This window comes from Thunnus thynnus, chromosome 19 (assembly GCF_963924715.1).
Source record: "Thunnus thynnus chromosome 19, fThuThy2.1, whole genome shotgun sequence".
NCBI classification, from domain to species: Eukaryota; Metazoa; Chordata; class Actinopteri; order Scombriformes; family Scombridae; genus Thunnus; species Thunnus thynnus.
In genome coordinates this window covers 49,532-74,388 of record NC_089535.1, presented here as the reverse complement: position 1 = coordinate 74,388, position 24,857 = coordinate 49,532, and the positions used below count along the sequence as shown (strand labels likewise).

Genomic DNA, 24,857 nt, shown 5'->3' with positions numbered 1-24,857 from the left:
TCACATTAAAGGTAATTAGATGAACAATAATCAATATTCACTTATATGATTGATGTAAATACTAGTGAGGTAATTTATTTACACTGAGACGTTACAGTTAAACAACATCTGTATCACAGACTTTAATAAACAAACAGCAACAAGTAAACAACCAGCTGAAGTCAACCTCCATCACAGGAAACAGATCGATCGATCAGTGACGTCATAACGTCGGTTCGTTTGGAACGTGTGTCTCACCTGTACGGACGGCGAGAAGCTTTATTTTAATGCTTCTGTTGCTTCTTCACATCAAATCTTCTCTGCTCAGAATATTTAATCATGTAAATAAAAACATTAAATTCTTTAGTTATTTTGTATTTGATGAAATAAGAATCTGAGCAGTTAAAGCTCCACATTTTCTGTTTATTTCACATCAAACCACAAAACGTTTCGTCTTCTGCTCGAAACCAAACAAACTGAAATTATTATAATTCAAATAGAATCTCATCAATCAATCAATCAATCATCATTGTTCCCATCAATAATTTCACTGAATGTTTCCCGCCAGAGCTGCAGGTCAGAGAGCAGAGTCTGAATGATATATTGATTAGCAGTCAGCCCCCCCCCCCCCCCCCCCCCCCGAATTCATTCATTCATTCATGAAGCAGTTTGTTCGGTCCGTGACGTCACTCCGCCGCCGCCTCGCGCTGCCGCTCCTGGTGGACCACGAGCCCTTTGCTGATCAGGTCCGGGACCTCCACGGCGAGCCACGGTCCGAGTCCCAGCGCCATGAGGTGCGCCAGGCCGAAGCGCGGCGCGTTGCGCGCCCAGAGCGGCGCGAAGTGTTCGGTCAGGCAGATGCGGCCGCCGCGGTACATCTTGGCGGTCTTCCCGTCCAGCTCCGGAACCGCCACCTCGGGTGCCGTATCCGGGTACGTCACCGGGATGTCGAACTCCAGCCGGAACTCGTAGCGCAGCAGCTCGTGGATAAACCAGCACGTGCCGGTCCAGCGCGTACCGTCCGGGTTGGACTCCAGTCGGAACCAGTCGTTGTCCGCCGCCTTGTTCTGCTCCACGAACCGGATCAGCGCCTGGTACTCCTCCTTCAGCCTCTGTGGCCACAGCGCGCGGTCCCGCGGGCCCGCGTGCGTCTTCAGTAGCGGGATCTGCGACACGGCACGGCGCGCGCTCTCGTCCGCCATGTTGTGTCTAAACAGTAAAGTTCAGTCCGGGACCGGGTCTGGATCAGGTCTGTCTTCAGTCCTGGTCCGGCACTGACGTGGACTTCCGGTCTCCGAGTCAACACGAGACACTTCCTGTACAGGATTCTCAGTGGCGCCGCCTGCTGGCGGAAGTTTACACCTACAACATATAATCAATATAGAACTGATCGTTTTATTAACCAGCTGACGTCATTTCAGTTATTCTGGTTCATTTCTCCATCTCATCAATCAGTATTTCATACATATATATATATATATATGTGATGTGGTGAACATGTACAGTAGAACATATATATATATATGTATGTATGTGTGTGTGTGTGTGTGTGTGTGTATACATACACACAGACACACACACACACACATATATATATATATATATATATATACACACACCGACTGACCAACAGTTCAGCTCACGGGAGCTGAACACGGGAATAACATAAACATAAAATAGACACAGCGGTCTACAACACTACAAGGTCTATTCAAATACAAAGAGGACAGTCTACAACAGCACAGGCAGTGACACAGACAGGTGCTGAGATGCAGTAAACATGGAGTTAAACAACACATTCATCTAACATTAAGACTGATTTCTTCATAACCAACTTTTAAGTTAATAAAGACTAATTATGGATGTTTCACTCACCAGTTGTTGTCCCTGCTTAGACTGCTGTAGTTTAGTGTATCGTTAGTCCATTTGTGTATTTCTCCATCCTCCATGGAACAAAATAATCTGAACAGTGTAACAAACTTTGTACATTTCACGGTCTCTTTTAAAACTTCATCCTCCTCTCCTTCATGGTGGCAAACCTGCCAACCACTTAGTCCTTATTAGTGTTCATGTCCCGCTCAACACGCAGCAAAGTGAGGTTGGATAGTTTGGCTTCATCCACACACAAACGCAAACAGCTCTTAATGAGCCTCAGAAGGATGAAACGTTGTCTGGCAAGTTTGATTCACCATGAACATAAAAAGACGTGAATATCTCATATTTTGGATAAAGTTTTCAGCAAAGTTTGTCATAAACTTTGAATCGCTGCTTCTGCGATCTTCACTTCCCGCAGAGTTAACGAGCAGAAATACGGACAGCGCCGCTCTGCCATTGCAACCCACACTGTGGTGGGAGGGGGGAGTATAGAGAATGAATAGAAGAAGCTGAGAGAGTTAAGTTCTGCTATTCCTGCTGCACCTGCGGGGTCGAGCGCTACGTCCCCAGCGGGCCCCTACTGAGTGTGGGCCCCGGGGGGGGGCCGCCCCCTCTGCCCCCACGGTCGCTCTACTTATGGTCTCATTTAAAAACAGCTTGATAAAGCAGCTAATATGGCAAACTTCAGGCGAGAGGCAGGTAGTCGGCTACAAGCGAACCGAAGCAAACAGACGGGGGCTTTGAAGGTTGTACCATTTTGGGGGGGGGGGGGGGGTGTAGGCTATCTATCTATCTATCTATCTATCTATCTCTCTATCTATCTATCTATCTATCTATCTATCTATCATCTATCTATCTATCTATCTGTCTATCTATCTATCTATCTATCTATCTATCTATCTATCTATCTATCTGTCTATCTATCTATCTATCTATCTGTCTATCTATCTATCTATCTGTCTATCTATCATCTATCTATCTCTCTATCTATCTATCATCTATCTATCTATCTATCTATCTTTTATAAACACATAAGCTATAAATGTACTTCTTCCATCTTGTTTCGTAGCAACATTCAGCAGAACATGTGCTCAATAAAAGTATCATAGATCTCACAGGAAACATCATGAAGTTTATTTTCTGTTGAAACAGGAACATGTGACATCATCATAGCAGATAAATCCTGCTGCTCACTAACACACAGCCTGCAGGAAGATCGATCACAACAGTTATCAAGAAGCTCAAAACTAGAATAAAAGAAGATACAGATTGTCCATCATGAGACTGATGAAGTTATAAATGAAGTTCTCTTCATGGTTGTCACTTCTGTAAACGTCCAAAACAAGTTAGAGATAAAAAGACTGAACATCCAGACGTGGTCAGGCTGCTCTGAACTGATCTTTCAAAGATGTACCAACTATAAACCTGTAGTCCTCATCCATCTAACAGGTTCACACACCCTGCACAGAGGAACAGACATCACATGTTTACTGCGTGTTGATTGGTTTAAATGAGTCTGTCAGACCGGCCTGGAGGCACATCTGATAGAAGTGGCCCTGCTGCTGGAAGAGCTGGGAGGGGGAGTCCATCTCTGCGATGGAGCCTCGGTCCATCACGACGACCCTGAGACGCAGAAACAAGACGAATCAGACCGACGTCCGCAGGTTTTAACAAACAGAATCTGTATTAAAGGGTCAGAAAACCTGCTCTCTTAAGAGTTCAGTGAGACCTGCATCACATGTTCTACTGTACATGTTCATCACATGTTCTACTGTACATGTTCATCACATGTTCTACTGTACATGTTCACCACATCACATGTTCTACTGTACATGATCATCACATGTTCTACTGTACATGTTCATCACATGTTCTACTGTACATGTGCATCACATGTTCTACTGTACATGTTCACCACATCACATGTTCTACTGTACATGTGCATCACATGTTCTACTGTACATGTTCATCACATCACATGTTCTACTGTGCATGATCATCACATGTTCTACTGTACATGATCATCACATGTTCTACTGTACATGTTCACCACATCACATGTTCTACTGTACATGTTCATCACATGTTCTACTGTGCATGATCATCACATGTTCTACTGTACATGTTCATCACATCACATGTTCTACTGTACATGTGCATCACATCACATGTTCTACTGTACATGTTCACCACATCACATGTTCTACTGTACATGATCATCACATGTTCTACTGTACATGTTCATCACATGTTCTACTGTACATGTTCACCACATCACATGTTCTACTGTACATGATCATCACATGTTCTACTGTACATGTTCATCACATGTTCTACTGTACATGTTCACCACATCACATGTTCTACTGTACATGATCATCACATGTTCTACTGTACATGTTCATCACATGTTCTACTGTACATGTTCACCACATCACATGTTCTACTGTACATGATCATCACATGTTCTACTGTACATGTTCATCACATGTTCTACTGTACATGTGCATCACATGTTCTACTGTACATGTTCACCACATCACATGTTCTACTGTACATGTGCATCACATCACATGTTCTACTGTACATGTTCACCACATCACATGTTCTACTGTACATGATCATCACATGTTCTACTGTACATGTTCACCACATCACATGTTCTACTGTACATGATCATCACATGTTCTACTGTACATGTTCATCACATGTTCTACTGTACATGTTCACCACATCACATGTTCTACTGTACATGTTCACCACATCACATGTTCTACTGTACATGTTCATCACATGTTCTACTGTACATGTTCACCACATCACATGTTCTACTGTACATGTTCACCACATCTCATGTTCTACTGTACATGATCATCACATGTTCTACTGTACATGTTCATCACATGTTCTACTGTACATGATCATCACATGTTCTACTGTACATGTGCATCACATGTTCTACTGTACATGTTCATCACATCACATGTTCTACTGTACATGTTCATCACATCACATGTTCTACTGTACATGTGCATCACATGTTCTACTGTACATGATCATCACATGTTCTACTGTACATGTTCATCACATGTTCTACTGTACATGTTCACCACATCACATGTTCTACTGTACATGTTCACCACATCATATGTTCTACTGTACATGTTCATCACATGTTCTACTGTACATGTGCATCATATGTTCTACTGTACATGTTCACCACATCATATGTTCTACTGTACATGTGCATCACATGTTCTACTGTACATGTTCATCACATGTTCTACTGTACATGATCATCACATGTTCTACTGTACATGTTCACCACATCACATGTTCTACTGTACATGTTCATCACATGTTCTACTGTACATGATCATCACATGTTCTACTGTACATGTGCATCACATGTTCTACTGTACATGTTCATCACATCACATGTTCTACTGTACATGTTCATCACATCACATGTTCTACTGTACATGTGCATCACATGTTCTACTGTACATGATCATCACATGTTCTACTGTACATGTTCATCACATGTTCTACTGTACATGTTCACCACATCACATGTTCTACTGTACATGTTCACCACATCATATGTTCTACTGTACATGTTCATCACATGTTCTACTGTACATGTGCATCATATGTTCTACTGTACATGTTCACCACATCATATGTTCTACTGTACATGTGCATCACATGTTCTACTGTACATGTTCATCACATGTTCTACTGTACATGATCATCACATGTTCTACTGTACATGATCATCACATGTTCTACTGTACATGTTCACCACATCATATGTTCTACTTTACATGTGCATCACATGTTCTACTGTACATGTGCATCACATGTTCTACTGTACATGTGCATCACATGTTCTACTGTACATGTTCATCACATCACATGTTCTACTTTAAACGTACATATGACCCTTGACTCTGCAGGCGGGTCGTAATGGTCGATGGGTCAAGTACCTGCTGGTGGTTCAAGTATCGTACCTGCTGTAGTCCAGGATGGTGTTGAGGCGGTGGGCAATGGTCAGGACCGTGCAGTCCTTAAACTGAGTCCGGATGGTGGACTGGATCAACTGGTCCATCTCCAGGTCCACAGCTGCTGTGGCTTCATCCAGAACCAGGATCCTGGTCTTTCTCAGCAGAGCTCGGGCCAGACACAGCAGCTGCCGCTGACCTACACTGCAAATATACACAGTAATCTGATGTCACTTCCCCTGAAGTCACAGAGCCGTTTCTACACGGTGTTTAATAACATCATCAATATATCGGCATGGCAACAGCCAGGTAACTGGCTGATCTACCTGAGGTTCTCTCCTCCTTCGCAGCACTGATGGTTGAGTTTTTGTGGCAGAGCGGACACAAAGGCGTGTAGGTGAGCCAGCTGCAGAGCTCTCCACAGCTCCTCATCTGAACAGGTGTCAAAGGGGTCCAAATTCATCCTCAGAGACCCTGAGAACAGCACCGGGTCCTGCAGAGCAAAGGTCAGAGGTCACTGCCGCCATCATAGTGCATAACACTCACATAATATTTTAACACTGTCACACTGCTGATCCCTGTTACCTGGATACGTACCTACTGACCTACCTGCAGAGTTCGTGTCTCACCTGAGGGATGATGGTGATTCTGGAGCGGAGCTCATGAAGGCCGATCTGAGCGATGTTGATCCCGTCAATGCAGATCTGTCCCTTCACCGCCTCCAGGATCCGGAACAGTCCCAAAGCCAGGGAGGACTTCCCCGCTCCGGTCCGTCCAACAATCCCCACCTGCAGATTCAACAGGAAATACTGTTTCTTGTTTGTTATGAACAAGAAAAGTTCCCTTGCAGGAAGGGATGAAGCACGAAGAACATGCAGCTCTGACATCTAACCTACAGGAAGCAGAAAACTTTGATCCTCACATTAAACTCATAAAACCTCTGAAGCAATCGTAAGAAAGCATCGTAAACCATGACAACATCTGTGTTCATAAATAACACAAGTTTTATAATGATGGCAAATAACAAAGATCAGAGAGTAGCTCACACTCAGAGTTTAACCATCCAGACTAACAAGGATCTGCATGTGAGCACCGGCAGCTGATGAGTGATCAGTAGTTCAGTAGTAGTTAGACTGTGATCGGTGCTGACCTTCTCTTTGTCCTGGATACTGATGGAGATTCCCTTCAAGGCCCAGTCCAGACCTTTACGGTACTGCAGTCCGTAGTCCACAAACTGGATGGTCCCTGTGGTGGGCCAGGCTGCAGGCAGCAGACTGGCCGGGAGTGTCCAGGCGGCCTGGAGACAAAGAGGGTCAGAGGAGCTGCAGAGCATCACAGCTGTGACAGGAGGTCAGTAATCAGGTCAACACAGAAACACTTCGGACCGAGAGAGTTGATGTAAACTTGCACCTCTTTGGGGGTGTCAATGTACTCCTTCACTCTCTCCACTGACACAATGTTGTTCTCTACGTCAGTCCAGGATCGAACAATCCAGCTCAAGATCCCTGTCACCTGCAAACACAAATGCTGCGTCAGTCACCTGAACATTGCTGTCTTCATGTGCTGTTTGTTGGCTGGCAGGAGTGAAATCTCCACCCGCTGCTGCTCGGGGCACCTTCATGTTGGTGGGAGGAACTGGAGTGTATTAAGACTTGAACACATGCGATTCCAGTTTGGTGAGTGTGTGTTTGACCTGGAGAGAGTGTGTCACCGCCAATCCCACGATGCCTGGGCTCAGCTCAGCCCGACTTCGCACCGACAGGATGGCAGCAGCTAGAACAAGCAGATTCCCCAAAAACTCCAGATTCACCGCCAGCCATCTGACAGACACCAGATCAGTATTACAAAATCAAATCATCAACAACGATCTGCAAAACATATAAAATGTACATAAATATAATAACAATATTTTTAACATGAGCAATATCCTTGATATCAGCAGAAACCAGCAGCCATGTGAGAGCCAGACAGCGTTTCATCTAAAAAGTACATTATCTCACAAATACAGATACAGTATGATATATAACTACAGAAACATCAGCACAATGTAAAAAATACTTCTTTAAAATATTGTCTAATAATTACCAGAAATATGTGAGACACTGCAGAAACTCAGCAGAACAAACACAAACTGTAAATTTTAAAGTTTTTCTCTGTTGCTGAAATGAACCTGGTGGCGACAAAGCGAGGGAAATAAGCCTCCTGGTTGTTGTCAATGCGATGGTCGGCCTGCAGCACAAAGCGCCGCTGTTCACCGAAGGCTCGAATGATGCTGGCGCCCTGCACTGTCTCGTTGAAGTGGCTGTAGATCGGCGAGCGACTTACTGCCTCCAGGCGTCGCAGCTGACATGACGCCGCCACGTAGAAACTCTGCAGACCAGAAGCATAAAAATAATAGTTTCAGAAAAGACCGAAAAGACCTGGGGTCTCATTTATAAAACAGTGTTTAGGATCCACACTAAAAGTTTACGTGCGTACAAAGGCTGAAAATGGCTTGTGCCAAAAAATAATCAGATTTATAAAACCAAGTATATGCATAAATGCACGTATATTTCCCTTCATAGATCACCGTGGAAATGTGCGCACGTGGATCAGCCTCATGTCCCGCCTCCACGCGCCCACATTCAACCCTAAATGGACGATGCAAAAGCCTTCATGAATATTGATGTTCATGTGTCTCTTTCAACGCACCAATCAGTCTCTTTGTCTTTAGACACCTGACCAATCAGTGTCGAGAGTCAGCGTATCGGACCCGCCCTCGTCATTTGCGCTCAGCAGCAGCAGAGGAGGGACCGCAGCAGCCATGAACGGACTTTTACCGTTTTATTTCCACGTTTTCAGACGTCTTGAACTTATGTGTGTAACCAAAACAAGCATAAACAACTTATGGTAAAGTCAGACATCTCTGGTTAAATGTTACCCTGCAGCGGGCCAGCTCCCAGTTAACCAGTATGAGTCGTTTTTACACCACACACTCAATATCTACTGTACAATAAACACTGTAGTGGTTGATATTGACATACAGGTGTTTCTCTAACTGACACAGTGAGTGCAGGTGGTGAAGATGTGGCGGTGAGTGTGTGTGGCAGCCACCGCGGTGTCTCCAGTGTCTCTGCGCTTAACAACACACATAAACTACACGGGAACTAAACTCATACCTGCTGATATATGCACAGTATAACCAAATATTAAACATCTATCAACACTCTGTCCTGTAAATATGTTTTAGTTACGTTTGTTTAAGTTATTGATGTCATCTTGGATTTCTACAATGGATGATGATAATTTCATCAGTTAGTTAACGTGTCTGAGGTGAAAATGAATCAGTATATTCACACTGAGCTCCTATCAGAGAAAGGAAAGCCAGACTTTGCAGAATCCTGCCACATCCTGACATCGTTCATTTCAGCAGCTGCTGCTCCGGGTGAGACAGCACTGATGAAGCGTTGACTTTAAGATCTGACTTGTTTTATATCTTTTCATATTGAAAGATGTTTATGGAATAATTACGGCTGACTGCAAGCCCCAGTACAGATAACACTGCTGGTTTGAATGTTCATGATAACGTGGATCAATAATTAATGTTTGATATGAAGTGAGATTAAATGTGTGAGAGGATTATTATACATCTGGCTTTAATTCACCACCTCACCATCTGTCGATGATTTCCCGTCTTGTAAATGTTGGTACGCCTGCTCAGAGTTTACGTACAGCTGCACACATTCTCCCAACAAGTTTGTTTTTATAGATCATAACTTTGTGGGAAGTGGCGTCGCCTCTTTCAGCAACAGTTATAAATGAGACCCCTGATCTGTACATCGGAGATGGTCACATAAAGTTTTACCTGAATGAAGATGTAGAGACATGTGAGCGGCACAAGCACCAGCCCAGTGAACGGTGTTGCCAGCAGCACAATGATGCAGACCTCAAGCAGCTTGAACAGGTAGCCCAACATCATCTTCAGCCCCTCAGGAATCATGCAGTCGATGGCGTCGATCTCCTTGGAGAAGCGATTCAGCAGGTTTCCGCTGGGTGTCGCCTCGAAGAAGGACATGGGCGAGCGCAGGACGCTGTGTAGCAGGTCGGCGTGGAGATGACGCGACGCGACGATGCCCCCCAGAGCGATAGCCAGCGTTGTCCCAAACATGGCCGCTCCTGGAAGTGTAAACATACGATGAAGACTAGAGCAAACGCCAGTGGTGAAGATTTAATCATGTGACTCTGAGGTGTCAGTGAACCTGATCAATACTGAAATAAAGCAATAAGTCAGTATGTTCAATGGCTTTAACTTTTGTTGTCCACCCAGTCAGAGCAGCAGCTGGATATCAGTAAAATATCATCATCTTCAGTGCATCAACATCTGGCTGAGTGACCTTTGACCCACCCTGGGTGACACCCAGCGCTCCAAACACGCTGAGTTTCAACTCGTGGTCACTCTGTGTGCCATTGACGGGCTGCTCATCAGCCCACAGGCTCAGCCAATAGCTGTAGGCCAACGAGGCGGCCTGTTGGAAGGCGCAGAGAAAGATGATGGTCATGATGAAGGTCAGGCCGACGGTCCTGAAGTACTCTCTGTACATCTGCAGCTTCACCTGACCACAGAAGAAGAACTTCCTGTTAGGGCGATGGCAAGACACCAAACAGGTTCATCACATCATTCAAACATCAGACTTATTCCATGTTTGTGTTGTTTCTTTAAATCCTGACTATAAAGGTGTTAATAATAACAACAATGATGATGATGATGAGGAGGAGGAGGAGGTCCCACCCTGCCTGTGTGAGCCTCATCAGCCTGAGTAAGTTTCCCAGAATCCTCAGGGTCTGAGTCCTGATCGACAGCCTCCATCATCTGAACACTGGCACCACTCAGGTCACAGCTGGAACACACAACCAGATGTTACTGTACAGCATCACAGCTGGAACCAGTGTCCATCATCAGATCATCAGCTCTCACAGATATTAAAAATACAGTCAGAGTTTACAGCTTTGGGTCAGATGTTGAAAGAGTTCATACATACAGCTTTATGTATGTATGAACACCATCATGTACACAACAAAAGAACATCAGTAGTTTGTTGAACTGACGTCACACCTTCTTTCATGTTTATTTCTAAAATGATCCCTGCAGACACTGTGGTAGTATCATTCTTCTTCTGTAGTTTTCTCTTCCATTGTGGAGCTTTGAATCATACCCATAAACTTCGCTGAGGTGTTGAGAGGAGATGATGAAGATCTGCTCCTGTTTGTGCAGCATACTGGAGATAAACTGTCTTGACATGCAGCAGCATGTCATCTGCTTGTCGTCATGTGTGATATCTTCAGTCTGTGTATGTAAGCACCTGATCAGTACTTCAGTCTGTGTATGTAAGTACCTGATCAGTACTTCAGACTGTGTATGTAAGTACCTGATCAGTACTTCAGTCTGTGTATGTAAGTACCTGATCAGTACTTCAGTCTGTGTATGTAAGTACCTGATCAGTACTTCAGTCTGTGTATGTAAGTACCTGATCAGTACTTCAGTCTGTGTATGTAAGTACCTGATCAGTACTTCAGACTGTGTATGTAAGTACCTGATCAGTACTTCAGTCTGTGTATGTAAGTACCTGATCAGCTGCTCCTGAGACAGATCGATGGAGAAATCCGTCATACTGAGGCGAGACAACGACTTCCTGCTGCCTGGAAACACAAACAATTATATTGTTTTACCATCAGGACATTTAATAATAAGTAAACTAACTGTAACCTCTCTAACTGTTATAATAATAAAATATAAACTAACTGTAACCTCTCTAACTGTTATAATAATAAAATATAAACTAACTGTAACCTCTCTAACTGTTATAATAATAAAATATAAACTAACTGTAACCTCTCTAACCGTTATAATAATAAAATATAAACTAACTGTAACCTCTCTAACTGTTATAATAATAAAATATAAACTAACTGTAACCTCTCTAACCGTTATAATAATAAAATATAAACTAACTGTAACCTCTCTAACCGTTATAATAATAAAATATAAACTAACTGTAACCTCTCTAACTGTTATAATAATAAAATATAAACTAACTGTAACCTCTCTAACTGTTATAATAATAAAATATAAACTAACTGTAACCTCTCTAACGTTATAATAATAAAATATAAACTAACTGTAACCTCTCTAACTGTTATAATAATAAAATATAAACTAACTGTAACCTCTCTAACTGTTATAATAATAAAATATAAACTAACTGTAACCTCTCTAACCATTATAATAATAAAATATAAACTAACTATAACCTCTCTAACTGTTATAATAATAAAATATAAACTAACTGTAACCTCTCTAACTGTTATAATAATAAAATATAAACTAACTGTAACCTCTCTAACTGTTATAATAATAAAATATAAACTAACTGTAACCTCTCTAACTGTTATAATAATAAAATATAAACTAACTGTAACCTCTCTAACTGTTATAATAATAAAATATAAACTAACTGTAACCTCTCTAACTGTTATAATAATAAAATATAAACTAACTGTAACCTCTCTAACTGTTATAATAATAAAATATAAACTAACTGTAACCTCTCTAACTGTTATAATAATAAAATATAAACTAACTGTAACCTCTCTAACTGTTATAATAATAAAATATAAACTAACTGTAACCTCTCTAACTGTTATAATAATAAAATATAAACTAACTGTAACCTCTCTAACCGTTATAATAATAAAATATAAACTAACTGTAACCTCTCTAACTGTTATAATAATAAAATATAAACTAACTGTAACCTCTTGAACCTTCCTGACCAAATTATAAACTGGTTCAGTGAACCAAGACACTCCTCTGATTTATATTTTGATCAAATCAATAACAGACATCAGATCAAAGGAGCTGCAGTCTATCCTGTTCTCTTTATTTCTGATCTGAACACTCAGCTGACAGCCAGTAAACACATATCTGATAATCAGTTTGTTGATCATTTCATTGATCAGTGTAGTGATCAGTTTGTTTTACTCTTGTCCCTGTGGGCGGAGCTCTCTCTGCGGTGTGGCCCACTGAAGGTGTGGATGAGGTGGGCGAAGGCTCCCTTCCGGTCCATCAGCTCCATGAAGGATCCCATCTCAGAGATCTGACCCCCCTCCATCACCAGGACCAGGTCTGCCTTAGTCAGGAAGCTGAGGCCATGAGTCACCAGCAGCCGAGTCTGAATAACAACAAACACAATGAGTTGTGTGTCCCAGGTGGTGAGCTGACATGCGATACATTTAATATTAATAAACCAATACTAAATGAGCTGCTCTGCTCTGGGTGAGCTCTGCTGTCACTACATTGCAGTCTGACAGTACAGTAGTAGTGTTGTAGTATGTGGGGGGGGGCTACATCACAGCCTGTTGTGAACAGAGACAAAACACAATGGAGCAGCAGTAGAGATTTATTTAGATCAGTTCCACAGATCTACACATTCACGGCTTTGTATTTACTTACAGACGTGCTGTGTGTTAGTAGTGCAAGAGGTCTGCAGCTGTATACAGGATTCACTATCAGGCTCCAAATGGTTGTGCCAATGACATGTTTACCGGCCAAATCTGCCTTTTCTGGCTTCTACTTCTGAAACTATTGTTTGCATTTCACCAGCAGTTAAGTGTTTCTACATTTTTACCATCACGGTCCTCTTTGCAATAAGCGACAGCTGCTGCACTGCTGCACGACTCCAGCAGAGTTTTCCTTATATAGAGAAATGGGGACGTTAATATGCTAATTACTGATAGCGGGCACAAGTCTGTCAATTTAGAATAATTCTGATTCACCAACATACACATGGTGGTGAGAACAAAATTGGTCCAATGCACATATCATGAATCTGATGGTAGTTTTGTGCAAAGTAAGAACATTTCTACGCACATATTAGTGAATGAGGCCCAATGACTGTAGTTATGTGGGTAAAACAAAGGAAATACTTCCACAAGCAGTTCAAAACCAGTTTGTCTCATCTGATCCATGACCATGGCGATTGTGGAGCGCCAGTACAGACAAAGCACAACTCTTTGCAGCAAACATGTCCACTCAAATCTGAACTGAAGTCACAGAAAATAAATGATCTAAGAGCCTGATATAATCGATCCACTTTATTTTAGAATGCATATTTTATTTTTAAATGCAGCCCTTATTTTACTATTAGAGAACTTACTATTTATAACATCTGTGTATAGTAGAATGTTACTTTCTTTCATGTTGTTGTTTATACTCATTCACACCTCACATCACCTGGATTTCTTTATGCATGCAGTATCACAGAAATGATGTGAAGAGGGGAGTCACATAAATACTGATTAATACTTAAAACCTCGATATGTTTGTCTTAAATATAAAAATACATAATGTGAAAGAATCAGACTGGAGGTCTTGCAGCTGGTAGCCAGTAAATGTCCCTCCTGGGCTACTGTAGCGCTAGACAGGCTTTAGCACTGCTTATTTCATTGTTATCAATTTGTTTGGTCTACTTTATAAGCCACACTGAGAAGTCCCGCTATGCTGCTGTTCTCCTCTGGTCCCTGGTGTGACAGGTTGTGGCTGTTACGCAATAATAACAGTGTGTAACGCCCACACACACACACAATTTATTGCTTATTGCAAAATATTTTGTATTTTTGCACTGTTTTAAAGTAGATAGTATTAATAGATTTTCTGTGTTTAATTTCTTGTGAAATTATTACTGGTCTTATTGTATTAATACATTTTGTAATCTTTTGTAATTTTTGTAAACTCCTTGTCTCAGTCCATCATTCACTGTATCATTATAAAGGATCTGTGGCCTTTTTGCTGGTGTGAGTTGAGTATTAAAGGGTCAGTGCAACCTAAAATTCCAAAAAAACAAATCTGGGCCTTGCTTGTCTTTGCCCAGCCAGAAGATGATCACTGTCAGCTGGATGTCCTGCAGGGTCACACCTTGTCTTTCAGGAGACCTTTGGGTCCAATGACTCGATCAAAAATGTGTTGTCCCACGTGAGCATCAACAGCCGACAGGGGGTCATCCAGCAGGTAAACATCTGACTTCCTGTAGACGGCCCTAGCCAGACTCACCCTCTGCTTCTGTCCTCCGGAGAGGTTCAGGCCCTGCAGCCAGTAAACACATCATCAGTGAACACATCGTCTGTAAACACATCATCGTAAACACATCGTCAGTACACATCTCGTCAGTACACATCTCGTCACTAAACACATTGTCTGTAAACACATCAGTAAACACGTCAATAAACACATCAGTAAACACGTCAGTAAACACATCATCAGTAAACACATCGTCTGTAAACACATCGTCAGTAAACACATCGTCAGTAAACACATCGGTAAACACATCAGTAAACACATCGTCAGTACACATCTTGTCAGTAAAAACATCAATAAACATGTCAGTAAACACATCGTCAGTAAACACATCATCAGTACACATCTTGTCAGTAAACACATCATTAGTAAACACATCGTCAGTAAACACATCAATAAACATGTCAGTAAACACACCGTCTGTAAACACATCGTCAGCATACACATCATCAGTACACATCTCGTCAGTAAACAAATCAGTAAACACATTGTCAGTAAACACGTCAATAAACACATCAGAAAACACATCATCAGTGAACACATTGTCAGTAAACACATCAGTAAACACGTCAGTAAACACACCATCAGTAAACACATCGTCTGTAAACACATCGTCTGTAAACACATCGTCAGCATACACATCATCAGTACACATCTCGTCAGTAAACAAATCAGTAAACACATTGTCAGTAAACACGTCAGTAAACACATCGGTAAACACTTCAGTAAACACATCGTCAGTACACATCTTGTCAGTAAACACATCAATAAACATGTCAGTAAACACATCGTCAGTAAACACATCATCAGTACACATCTTGTCAGTAAACACATCAATAAACATGTCAGTAAACACATCGTCAGTAAACACATCATCAGTACACATCTTGTCAGTAAACACATCATTAGTAAACACATCGTCAGTAAACACATCGTCAGTACACATCTTGTCAGTAAACACATCAATAAACATGTCAGTAAACACATCATCAGTACACATCTTGTCAGTAAACACATCATTAGTAAACACATCATTAGTAAACACATCGTCAGTAAACACATCAATAAACATGTCAGTAAACACATCGTCAGTAAACACATCATCAGTAAACACATCGTCAGTAAACACATCAGTAAACACGTCAGTAAACACACCATCAGTAAACACATCGTCTGTAAACACATCGTCTGTAAACACATCGTCAGCATACACATCATCAGTACACATCTCGTCAGTAAACAAATCAGTAAACACATTGTCAGTAAACACGTCAGTTAACACATCGTCAGGAAACACATCGTCAGTAAACACATCATCGTAAACATCTCGTCAGTAAACACATCGTCTGTAAACACATCGTCAGTAAACACATCAGTAAACACATCGTCAGTAAACACATCGTCAGTAAACACATCGTCTGTAAACACATCGTCTGTAAACACATCGTCAGTAAACACGTCAGTAAACACATCGTCAGTAAACACGTCAGTAAACACATCGTCAGTAAACACGTCAGTAAACACATCATCAGTAAACACGTCAGTAAACACATCGTCAGTAAACACGTCAGTAAACACGTCAGTAAACACATCATCAGTAAACACGTCAGTAAACACATCATCAGTAAACAAATCGTCAGTAAACACATCATCAGTAAACACGTCAGTAAACACATCATCAGTAAACACGTCAGTAAACACATCGTCAGTAAACACGTCAGTAAACACGTCAGTAAACACATCATCAGTAAACACATCATCAGTAAACACGTCAGTAAACACATCATCAGTAAACAAATCGTCAGTAAACACATCGTCAGTAAACACATCGTCAGTAAACACGTCTGTAAACACATCGTCAGTAAACACATCGTCAGTAAACACGTCAGTAAACACATCATCAGTAAACACGTCAGTAAACACATCATCAGTAAACACATCATCAGTAAACACATCATCAGTAAACACGTCTGTAAACACATCGTCAGTAAACACATCGTCAGTAAACACGTCAGTAAACACATCGTCAGTAAACACGTCAGTAAACACATCATCAGTAAACACGTCAGTAAACACATCATCAGTAAACACATCATCAGTAAACACATCATCAGTAAACACGTCTGTAAACACATCGTCAGTAAACACATCGTCAGTAAACACATCGTCAGTAAACACATCATCAGTAAACACGTCAGTAAACACATCATCAGTAAACACATCGTCAGTAAACACATCGTCAGTAAACACGTCTGTAAACACATCGTCAGTAAACACATCGTCAGTAAACACATCGTCAGTAAACACGTCAGTAAACACGTCTGTAAACACATCGTCAGTAAACACATCATCAGTAAACACATCGTCAGTAAACACATCGTCAGTAAACACGTCTGTAAACACATCGTCAGTAAACACATCGTCAGTAAACACATCATCAGTAAACACGTCAGTAAACACATCATTAGTAATCACATCATCAGTAAACACATCAGTAAACAAACCATAAAGATATTTGAGTGCACAAATTCCTACACTATAACACATAGAACTGGCTGTAAAGTTTTCCAGGTTGACACATCATCAGTAAACACGTCTGTAAACACATCGTCAGTAAACACATCGTCAGTAAACACGTCAGTAAACACATCGTCAGTAAACACGTCAGTAAACACATCATCAGTAAACACGTCAGTAAACACATCATCAGTAAACACATCATCAGTAAACACATCATCAGTAAACACGTCTGTAAACACATCGTCAGTAAACACATCGTCAGTAAACACATCGTCAGTAAACACATCATCAGTAAACACGTCAGTAAACACATCATCAGTAAACACATCATCAGTAAACACATCATCAGTAAACACATCGTCAGTAAACACGTCTGTAAACACATCGTCAGTAAACACATCGTCAGTAAACACATCGTCAGTAAACACATCGTCAGTAAACACGTCAGTAAACACATCATCAGTAAACACGTCAGTAAACACATCATTAGTAATCACATCATCAGTAAACACATCAGTAAACAAACCATAAAGATATTTGAGTGCACAAATTCCTACACTATAACACATAGAACTGGCTGTAAAGTTTTCCAGGTTGCCTGAGAGACTAAGAACAAGACTTTCTAATGAGTTATAATGAAGTTCAGGTCTAGAGTTGATAATGAGGCTGCGACTCCTCCTCGGCCAGTGTCTGGAGGAATGTGAGTATTAATATGACTGGGAGGACTGGATTCATTTAGACTGACATGTTCTTCATGACACAGCCAGGTTTCAGTAAGACAATCAATCAATATGATGATCTGAGATTAAATCGTTTACTAATACGGCTTCAGATGACAGAGATCTAATGTTCAAGAGTCCACATTTAATTCTCTTATTTTATTGTACTGTTGCAGGAGTGGTGTTGATTTTTATGAGATTTTTATGAATGAATCCTCTTCTGTTTATTTTAGATTCAATTGATTTAAGTTGTCGGGGGACAGATGCGGTCTCTATGTGGTTTTGGGGACAGACGTGGTCTCTATGTGGTTTGGGGGACAGACACGGTCTCTATGTGGTTTGGGGGACAGACACGGTCTCTATGTGGTTTTGGGGACAGACACGGTCTCTATGTGGTTTTGGGGGACAGACACAGTCTCTATGTGGTTTTGGGGACAGACACAGTCTCTATGTGGTTTTGGGGACAGACGTGGTCTCTATGTGGTTTTGGGGACAGACATGGTCTCTATGTGGTTTTGGGGACAGACATGGTCTCTATGTGGTTTTGGGTGGGTAACTGCTCTAATGGAAGCGCAGAGAAGCGTGTAGGACTGCAGCTCTGCTTCCTGGTCTCAGCTCTGGGTTGTCATGGTTTTGGTCTACTAATAAACTCAGCCATATTTCTAGATATGAGAGCAGCTCCATCCAGAGTGGGATGTATGCCGTCTCTCCTAATCAGACCAGGTCTTCCCCAGAAAGTCTGCCAGTTATCTATGAAGCCCACATCGTTTGCTGGACACCACCTCGACAGCAACTGTAGGCTTAGCGAAAAAGTCACTAAAAGATGGAGAGTGCTAAGAGTGCTTGAGTAGAACTAGCGTAAGTTTAAATATACAGCAGGTATTTATCCACAGTAATGAGGAATATAGCAAGTGGAGAGCAGCAAAAATGCTCTCACTAATACAGATGGCGACTGGAAATGAGACAATATGCTTACCGCAGCACATCAGCAGCATGCAGCGCGTCAACAGCATGTAAACATGTGAATAAGTTCTTAAATTATAAATGCTAAGCTCTTAAATAAAATGATTAATTCCAAAACAAGTGACCATGAATAAAATCGGGATTAACTGAAAGAGATATTTTTGTAAAGGTCCCTCACAGTTTTCTATTTTATGTTTCCGAACACAGACATGACAAAAGTGATGCAAGCTCAAAAGGACACTTCACAGAAAAAAACATCTGTCTGTTGCTGTCCATCGAACATTCTTTAACACACAGCTAAATTAAGCTTGACAGTTATTCTGCTACGGAGCAGACTAGTTCTGCTGTATAAGTTACCATGGTTACTGAGCAGCGAATCATATAAATCATATAAGTATTAGTTATAGATTGGAACTCTCACAAAAATTAGCAAGACTTATCAAATTAAGCCAGGCTTTTCCTTTATCCGCCTTGATGGAATACCCCTCAGTAAACACATGAGCAGATCTAATGTCTGTGTGGACAGCTCCAGCAGGGGGCAGTGTTGGTACCTTCTCCCCAATCTCAGTGGCGTCTCCGGCAGGCAGGATGTCCAGGTCGGGCAGCAGAGCGCAGGCCTCCACCACGCGGTGATACCAGCTCTCCTTTCTCTCCTGGCCAAACAGGATGTTGTTCTTCAGAGTGGCGTTCTGGATCCAGGCCTGCTGGGGGACATAGGCCACCGAACCCTGAAGTCAGATATAAACACTGATCAGTCTGATGAAGCACCGACAAGCTCTGTTCACATGGAAAACACGCCAGCTTGTGACCAGAGGGTTGCTCGTTTGAACCCCAGACTGGCAGATACCACTGCTGAGGTGCCATTGAGCAAGGCAGCAGCTGCAGGCCTCCACCTCCTCAGCAACACGACTACCTGCTGAAATCATACCAAATATTCTTATTGATTGTAACCAGAGGTTACCAGGTAACCAGCGGTAACCAGGACTGAGCTCTAATGATTGGTTTTCTGCACTGATCTCACCTTGACGGAGATGCTGCCGCTCCTTCTCTCCATCTCTCCCAACATGGCGGAAAGCAGTGAGGACTTTCCTGAGCCAACATGGCCGACTACAGCCACCAGGGCGCCAGTCTTCACCGCCATGTTGATCCTCTGCAGACATGGCGGCCCGTCAGCTGACCAGGCGAAGGATCCACCCTCAATGGTCACGGCATCCCTGTCTGAGGAGACATCATACTTCCTGCTCACAATATTCTGTTGTCACATGATGAATCAATACTTTTCTTTATTAGTGTGTATCACCAACTGATCAACTGATCATTTAAACACTTAGTGAAACATTAATGAAGACCTGGTGTGAGCCGGTGTGATCCGGTGTGACTGACATGAGTTATTTATTAACTGGAACAGAAACAGTTCATGCTGCAACTTCTGTAAAGTCCTGAAGTCTTTGTGGACTTTGACGTCTCTCCTCAACTGCAGGACCAACCGCTAACCAGCTAACAACATGTGAAAAGCTAGGCTACAGCTAGCTCTGAAAGTGATATTCATCTATGTGTAGGACAGGCGTGTAGGTCAAGTGTGTGATGTCATACCTGTGTTATGAGGCAGTCTCTCCACATTGTCGGGCTTCAGCTCGTCCTGCAGCAGGAAGTTTCCCAGACGTCTGAGCGAGACCAAAGCCTGAAAGCAAACACATACTACAGTCAGACTGACTGTAACTCTGAACCTGCTGTCGTTTCAGTGTCTCTGCTGTCGTCTCTCAGTGTCTCTGTATCTCTGCTGTTGTCATAGTGTCTCTGCTGTCCTCATAGTGTCTCTGCTGTCCTCATAGTGTCTCTGTTGTTCTCTCAGTGTCTCTGCTGTCCTCATAGTGTCTCTGCTGTCCTCATAGTGTCTCTGTTGTTCTCTCAGTGTCTCTGCTGTCCTCTCAGTGTCTCTCAGTGTCTCTACTGTCCTCTCAGTGTCTCTGTGTCTCTGCTGTTGTCATAGTGTCTCTGCTGTCGTCTCTCAGTGTCTCTGCTGTCCTCTCAGTGTCTCTCAGTGTCTCTACTGTCCTCTCAGTGTCTCTGCTGTCCTCTCAGTGTCTCTGTTGTTGTCTCTCAGTGTCTCTGCTGTCCTCATAGTGTCTCTGCTGTCCTCATAGTGTCTCTGTTGTCCTCTCTTAGTGTCTCTGCTGTCCTCATAATGTCTCTGTTGTTCTCTCTTAGTGTCTCTGTGTCTTTGCTGTCCTCCTAGTGTCTCTGTTGTCCTCTCAGTGTCTCTGCTGTCCTCTCAGTGTCTCTCAATGTCTCTGCTGTCCTCTCTCAGTGTCTCTGCTGTCCTCTCAATGTCTCTCAGTGTCTCTGCTGTCCTCTCAGTGTCTCTACTGTCCTCTCAGTGTCTCTGCTGTCCTCTCAGTGTCTCTGCTGTCCTCTCAGTGTCTCTCAGTGTCTCTACTGTCCTCTCAGTGTCTCTGCTGCCCTCTCAGTGTCTCTCAGTGTCTCTGCTGTCCTCATAGTGTCTCTGCTGTCCTCATAGTGTCTCTACTGTGCAGCTGAACACCAGCCCAGGTCAGAAAATATCGGAAAGTTGGTGCTGCTGATTATTTGACATCGCAGGTTTCTGATTGGCTGAGACTTGCCTGCATGGTGGTGCTCATGGCGAAAGGAAGCTGACTTAGAGGAGTCTTCAGGATGTTGATGAGAGCGACAGAAACAAAGATTTTCTGAGCATCCAGAACATTTCGCTCATCGATCAGAACGTAGACTCCAAAGACTGCAAACAAGATCTGAGACCACAGAAAAGAATGATCTGCTTGTTAAAAAATAATAAACGTCATCTGTAACGTTTCTGTAAGTTGATCAGAGGAAAAGAAGAAGAACCAGTGCAGAACACAAACATGTTTAACAAGAGCAGTTTGGATTCATGTCTTCACATGGTGAAAAAAGGTTCATTTAGGAAAATTATCAAAATGGTGACAAAAGTTCTGTCATTTCTGATTGGCTGACAGATGTCCATTCAAATCAAATAACAGAAAAGGTACATTGAACTGTGGGTAACCATAGCATAACAACCAACTGAGGCTTTGTACATCAAGACACATTTTGTATGAAATAAGTCACTCTCATGTACACATGTGTAGATTGATGGAGAAATGAGATGATATATGAGAGCATGTGTACAAGATGAGGATGTAAGAACACTGAAGCACATCAACACAAACGCCACATTTACGGGTCCTGGCGGGTTACCATAATAACAGAATGTGCATTTAAATTTAAGTTTATATATATGAGGTGTGAGTATAAAGTGAGTCCATGCTGCTTTAAAAGCAAAGTTAAGATTTTAAGTCCTGTCATCACAGAGACTATTAAGAGTGTTTTTCTAACGCAGGACGACATTCAGACAACAGTTCAAATCAACATGAAACAATAAATATGTCATACAGATACACGACTGTGTTTTACAGATGGTATTCAGATTGGTAACAGAATGTAACAAACTAAACAACACTCACTGCCAGGGTAAATATAAAAATATAGATATCTACTGAATAACATCAAAACATATAAATGTATCAAATCTATCTGACAGTAATTACCTATTAAAGCTAATTACTGATGACACAGCATGATGTTTTACTGTTATCATGATTCACAAGTGAATGACTGAAGGAGCAGCAAGTTCACTGAACGACAGGATTAAATCAGGTAGCAGACAGGTGAGGACAGACAGGTGTATCTCACCAGGAAGGAAGAAGAGTTAAAGGAGGCTAGAGAGATTGAGTAGAGGATCTGAGACTTCTTCAGGGCGTCCAGTTCTCCGTCCCGAAGCTCGCTGACACGCCGCAGGAAAGCAGCCTCCCAGGCATAGAACTTCAGGATCTTCACACCGTTCAGGATCTCATTCATCAGTTTGATCCGATTGTCCATGAACTTCATCTGGACCTCCTGAGAAAGAGTCACAGTGAACATGTTGCTGTGATCAGATCACACCTGCTGACTCACACCTGCTCACTCACACCTGCTGACTCACACCTGCTGTCTCACACCTGCTGACTCACACCTGCTCACTCACACCTGCTCACTCACACCCGCTGACTCACACCCGCTGACTCACACCCGCTGACTCACACCCGCTCACTCACACCTGCTCACTCACACCTGCTCACTCACACCTGCTGACTCACACCTGCTGTCTCACACCTGCTCACTCACACCTGCTCACTCACACCTGCTCACTCACACCCGCTGACTCACACCCGCTGACTCACACCCGCTCACTCACACCCGCTCACTCACACCTGCTCACTCACACCTGCTCACTCACACCCGCTGACTCACACCCGCTGACTCACACCCTCTGACTCACACCCGCTGACTCACACCCGCTCACTCACACCTGCTGACTCACACCTGCTGACTCACACCTGCTGACTCACACCTGCTGTCTCACACCTGCTGACTCACACCTGCTCACTCACACCTGCTGTCTCACACCTGCTGACTCACACCTGCTGACTCACACCTGCTCACTCACACCTGCTGTCTCACACCTGCTGACTCACAGCTACTCACTCACACCTGCTGACTCACAGCTGCTCACTCACACCTGCTGACTCACACCTGCTTACTCACACCTGCTCACTCACACCTGCTGTCTCACACCTGCTGACTCACACCTGCTCACTCACACCCGCTGACTCACACCTGCTGTCTCACACCTGCTGACTCACACCTGCTCACTCACACCTGCTGTCTCACACCTGCTGACTCACACCTGCTCACTCACACCTGCTGTCTCACACCTGCTGACTCACACCTGCTCACTCACACCTGCTCACTCACACCTGCTGTCTCACACCTGCTCACTCACACCTGCTGTCTCACACCTGCTGACTCACACCTGCTCACTCACACCCTCTGACTCACACCCGCTGACTCACACCTGCTCACTCACACCCTCTGACTCACACCCGCTGACTCACACCTGCTGACTCACACCCTCTGACTCACACCTGCTGACTCACACCTGCTCACTCACACCCTCTGACTCACACCCGCTGACTCACACCTGCTCACTCACACCCTCTGACTCACACCCGCTGACTCACACCTGCTGACTCACACCCTCTGACTCACACCCGCTGACTCACACCCGCTGACTCACACCTGCTGACTCACACCTGCTGTCTCACACCTGCTGACTCACACCCGCTGTCTCACACCCGCTGACTCACACCTGCTGACTCACACCCTCTGACTCACACCCGCTGACTCACACCCGCTCACTCACACCTGCTGACTCACACCCTCTGACTCACACCTGCTCACTCACACCTGCTGTCTCACACCTGCTGACTCACACCTGCTGACTCACACCTGCTCACTCACACCTGCTGTCTCACACCTGCTGACTCACAGCTACTCACTCACACCTGCTGACTCACAGCTGCTCACTCACACCTGCTGACTCACACCTGCTTACTCACACCTGCTCACTCACACCTGCTGTCTCACACCTGCTGACTCACACCTGCTCACTCACACCTGCTGTCTCACACCTGCTGACTCACACCTGCTGACTCACACCTGCTGACTCACACCTGCTCACTCACACCTGCTGACTCACACCTGCTGTCTCACACCTGCTGACTCACACCTGCTCACTCACACCTGCTGTCTCACACCTGCTGACTCACACCTGCT

The 24,857-nt window shown here is 43.2% G+C and overlaps 2 protein-coding genes across 5 annotated transcripts in view; both read right to left on the bottom strand.

Annotated features, from left to right (window-relative positions):
• Nucleotides 1–381: 381 nt before the first annotated feature.
• Nucleotides 382–1,295, bottom strand: ufc1 (ubiquitin-fold modifier conjugating enzyme 1). Its single transcript, XM_067573751.1, has one exon. The coding sequence runs from the start codon at nucleotides 1,179–1,181 to the stop codon at nucleotides 666–668; it is 516 nt and encodes a 171-aa protein (XP_067429852.1). The 5' UTR covers nucleotides 1,182–1,295; the 3' UTR covers nucleotides 382–665.
• Nucleotides 1,296–2,966: 1,671 nt separating this feature from the next.
• The window catches only part of LOC137171216 (multidrug resistance-associated protein 1-like), a 38,059-nt gene continuing 16,168 nt past the window's right edge, over nucleotides 2,967–24,857 (bottom strand). For 2 of the 4 annotated variants that reach the window (XM_067575040.1, XM_067575041.1), the window contains exons 10-28: nucleotides 22,896–23,099; nucleotides 21,791–21,937; nucleotides 20,763–20,850; nucleotides 20,191–20,387; nucleotides 19,721–19,897; nucleotides 14,809–14,976; nucleotides 12,877–13,066; nucleotides 11,462–11,534; nucleotides 10,627–10,735; nucleotides 10,243–10,450; nucleotides 9,703–10,013; nucleotides 8,029–8,228; nucleotides 7,552–7,678; nucleotides 7,269–7,370; nucleotides 7,009–7,155; nucleotides 6,488–6,646; nucleotides 6,185–6,351; nucleotides 5,868–6,062; nucleotides 2,967–3,477 (exon numbers count right to left, since the gene is read on the bottom strand). In XM_067575040.1, the coding sequence (XP_067431141.1) occupies nucleotides 3,342–3,477; nucleotides 5,868–6,062; nucleotides 6,185–6,351; nucleotides 6,488–6,646; nucleotides 7,009–7,155; nucleotides 7,269–7,370; nucleotides 7,552–7,678; nucleotides 8,029–8,228; nucleotides 9,703–10,013; nucleotides 10,243–10,450; nucleotides 10,627–10,735; nucleotides 11,462–11,534; nucleotides 12,877–13,066; nucleotides 14,809–14,976; nucleotides 19,721–19,897; nucleotides 20,191–20,387; nucleotides 20,763–20,850; nucleotides 21,791–21,937; nucleotides 22,896–23,099 (3,105 nt within the window). In that variant the 3' untranslated portion in view covers nucleotides 2,967–3,341. Of the gene's footprint in view, nucleotides 3,478–5,867; nucleotides 6,063–6,184; nucleotides 6,352–6,487; nucleotides 6,647–7,008; nucleotides 7,156–7,243; nucleotides 7,371–7,551; nucleotides 7,679–8,028; nucleotides 8,229–9,702; nucleotides 10,014–10,242; nucleotides 10,451–10,626; nucleotides 10,736–11,461; nucleotides 11,535–12,876; nucleotides 13,067–14,808; nucleotides 14,977–19,720; nucleotides 19,898–20,190; nucleotides 20,388–20,762; nucleotides 20,851–21,790; nucleotides 21,938–22,895; nucleotides 23,100–24,857 lie in introns of those variants that run through there. The other 2 variants (XM_067575042.1, XR_010924731.1) reach the window with 2 other exon arrangements.

Coding starts and splice junctions, on each gene's coding strand:
- ufc1 (XM_067573751.1), bottom strand. CDS start 1,181: ATGGCGGACGAGAGCGCGCGCCGTGCCGTGTCGCAGATCCCGCTACTG.